Source organism: Myotis brandtii, unplaced genomic scaffold (genome assembly GCF_000412655.1).
Source record: "Myotis brandtii unplaced genomic scaffold, ASM41265v1 scaffold1236, whole genome shotgun sequence".
NCBI lineage: Eukaryota > Metazoa > Chordata > Mammalia > Chiroptera > Vespertilionidae > Myotis > Myotis brandtii.
Window position 1 is genome coordinate 252,103 of NW_005354316.1, and position 3,105 is coordinate 255,207.

At 65.7% G+C, this 3,105-nt stretch overlaps 1 protein-coding gene across 1 annotated transcript in view; it reads left to right on the forward strand.

Moving 5' to 3' along the window:
* LOC102241182 (SH3 and multiple ankyrin repeat domains protein 2) overlaps positions 1 to 3,105 on the forward strand; it is a 68,703-nt gene that overhangs the window by 60,518 nt on the left and 5,080 nt on the right. The window contains exon 9 of the mRNA XM_014533995.1: positions 3 to 739. Within this exon, the coding sequence (XP_014389481.1) occupies positions 3 to 739 (737 nt within the window). The remainder of the gene's footprint in view (positions 1 to 2; positions 740 to 3,105) is intronic.

Below are 3,105 nucleotides of genomic sequence, written 5' to 3' on the forward strand. Positions count from 1 at the left end.
TCCGCATCCCTCCCCCGCCGCTGGCGTCCGTGGACCTGGACGAGGACTTTGCTTTCACAGAGCCATTGCCACCCCCCCTGGAGTTTGCCAATAGTTTTGACATCCCCGACGACCGCATCGCTTCTGTCCCCGCCCTCACGGGCTTGGCCCAGCAGGACAGAAACGACGCCTCCTGCCTGCCTGCCCCGCTCCTGCCGCCCCCCGAGAGCTTTGACACGGTCACGGACTCGGGCATCGAGGAGGCCGACAGCCGCAGCGGCAGTGACCACCCCCTCGAGACCACCAGCACCGTCTCCACCGTGTCCAGCATCTCCACGCTGTCCTCCGAGGGTGGCGAGAGCGTGGACACCTGCACGGTCTACGCGGACGGGCAGGCGTTTGTGCTGGACAAGCCCCCCGTCCCTCCCAAGCCCAAAGTGAAGCCCGTTGCCCACAAAAGCAACGTGCTTTACCAGGACACGCTGGCGGAAGAGGACTCGGACGGCTTCATCCCCCCGCCTGCACCCCCACCCCCACCCGGCGGGGTCCAGCCCGGGGCCGTGAAGGGGATCCAGCCAAGGACCTCCAAGTTGTGGGGTGACGTCTCGGAGGTCAGAAGCCCCATCCTCTCCGGCCCGAAGGCGAACGTGATCAGCGAGTTGAACTCAATCCTGCAGCAAATGAACCGAGAGAAACTGGCCAAGCCGGGCGAAGGCATGGACGCGCCCACAGGGACCAAGCCGGCCGGCCTCGCTCCCAGGTAAGTCCCACAGGCACTCCGACAGACGCAGCTCTGCAGCCGGGCTCCCTCGCCCTCATCCAGGCGACGCGGCGTGAAGAGGGCTCAGGAAGCCTGTCTCTCGTTCTCCTGGACTCGGGCGCATGCGGCCGAGCACAGACCCCACCCTCCTGGCAGGAGGGCGCTCCGATTGCAGGCTCATAACCCCGTGCGCCTGCTCCGCGCAAAGCCAACGCGTGGCTTCCCTAGCATTCTGCTCGCTCCCGTCGAGTCCCCATCTCCACCAGGACCGTCCAGAGGCCATCCTGGAGCCTCGCAGAAGCCCACCGAGTTGACGGAGATGTAGGGGTGCCAGCAGGAATGGGGATGGGGCGGGGGGAAGGGGGGAAGGGGGACAGACGGGTGTGCGTGGTTGACGGAGAAGGGGTGCCAGCAGGAAGAAGGAGGGGGCGGGGGGAAGGGGGGAAGGGGGACAGACGGGTGTGCGTGGTCCTCTCCCTCCTCCCATCGCTCGCTGGCTGAGGGCTGGGGAGGGGCCGGGCAGGGAAGTCAGAGTGAAAGGCACCCCCGCCCATCCCCCCATCAGGCCGACCTCGTGGAGGCAAAGTGTCCACTTGTCCCGGTCAACCACTCGCAGGGTCGCGCGGGTTAAAGTTGTGCCGTGGGAACTGGGTGTAGAGGACGAGGGGTCCTTTCCACATCCGGTCAGCAGACCCTGCCAAGGCGCCTGCCCCAGAACAGCCCCTCGGCTGCCTGCAGCTTCCGGGTTGTTCTCAGGGGAGCAGCGCCCCGGTCGGTCCTCCAGGTTCCCGGCCGTCTTCCCCGCGGCACACGCCGTTTCACGGTCCCTGGGCTGCGGCGTTGTCTCTCCAGCTGGTGTGTGCGCTCAGGTACATCACGCTGACTGACGCAGTCTCTCTTCGCACCCCTGCTGGGCGGCATTCCAGGCCAACAGCGAAAGCCAAGGCCATGAATCAGGGCGTCGCGCCACCGCTGGGTCTGGAGGTGCAGGCCGAGCGCCCCAACTCCCGGCGCTCTTCTGGGTGGGGGTGAGGCAGCTCCTCCATGGCTCCCAGGACTCTCGGGGGCGTGTGGACTGGCCGGCTCGGCGGAGGGACGCTCGCCCACACGCCACCTCCCGGTGGGACAGCTGCTGCTAACTGTGCCGCCAGCAGTGCCGCCTGGGAGAGGAGATGTCAATGTCCCCGTCTCTGGTGGGTGACGTACACACATACCTGCAACCGTCATGCACGCAGAAGTCGAAGGAAATCCTAAAAGCTGGCGAGTGTAGCTAGTCCCTTCTCGTTACGCAGCAGCAGTTCTTTGGTGGCTACAACATGAAGGTGCAATTAAGACGCTTTAAGTGTTTCCCGCGTCACAACGGGCGTTCACACAGGACTGATCTTCCTGGGAGCTGGGCGCAGGGGCCGCTATTCCACACCCGGGTCCGGAAAGGCCTGGGTGTCACTGTCGGATTCCAAAGAAATAACCGGAGGACTGGCTGCGAAGGACAATTCAGTGGGACTGAGGCACCCACGGCCGGCCTGGCGGTCTCCGCCATGCAGGCTCTCCGGATACAGTTACACAGAGCACAGGAAACCGCGAACGCACGCAGAGTGGGCGTGCTCACGCCAAGGCCGGGAGAGCAGGATGCCGCTGTGTACAGTCCGCGCTCACATCCGACAACAGTTCCTTGTTGGCGGTTCCTTGACCGGAGAGTTGGCCAGGCTCCCAGGGCCCCGCAGCGCACTTACCACGGCCTTCACCATATTCCCGCAGGGTGTGTGTGTGTGGGGGGGGGGTGCTGGGGCTGGGAGGGGCCCGTGGCCCCACAAACCACACCCCTTGTTCCAGGAGACGTGGAGCCACAGAAGCCACGTGGCTTGTCCATGTGCGTGGCCAGCAGGAGGCAGAGCCAGGACTCAGGCAAAGGCCTCCTGACCGGGCTTCCCTCATTAGCGACATTTGAATATGCAGATGCGGACGGGGTGGCTCCGTGGCTGAGCCAGTTCCCCGGAGCAGGGGTCCAGGGCCTATCCCAGGGCTTCTGGGTCTCTCTCCATCTCTGCTCCTTCCCCGAGTGGACGGGCTCTGGGCCATGGAGGGTCTCCGAGCGGCACGGGAGTCGGGGTCCTGCCTGCGGTCCCAGGTCCTGTCTGATTTCCTGAGAGCAGCCGTAGGACCACCTCCGACCGCCACCTCTGGTCCGTCCTGTCACTTGTAAGCAGGCTCACCTACAGCAGGAGCAGCAGCTGGCCTCTGGGAGGGCCCACCCGACGCTGGGCATCGTGCTCAGGGCGCCCGCGGCAGGCAGGGCCGGTGACTGCGGAGGAGCAGGCTGCAGGTCAGAGGGCGGAGGCCCTCAGCCCAGTGCTCTGCTGGAAGGA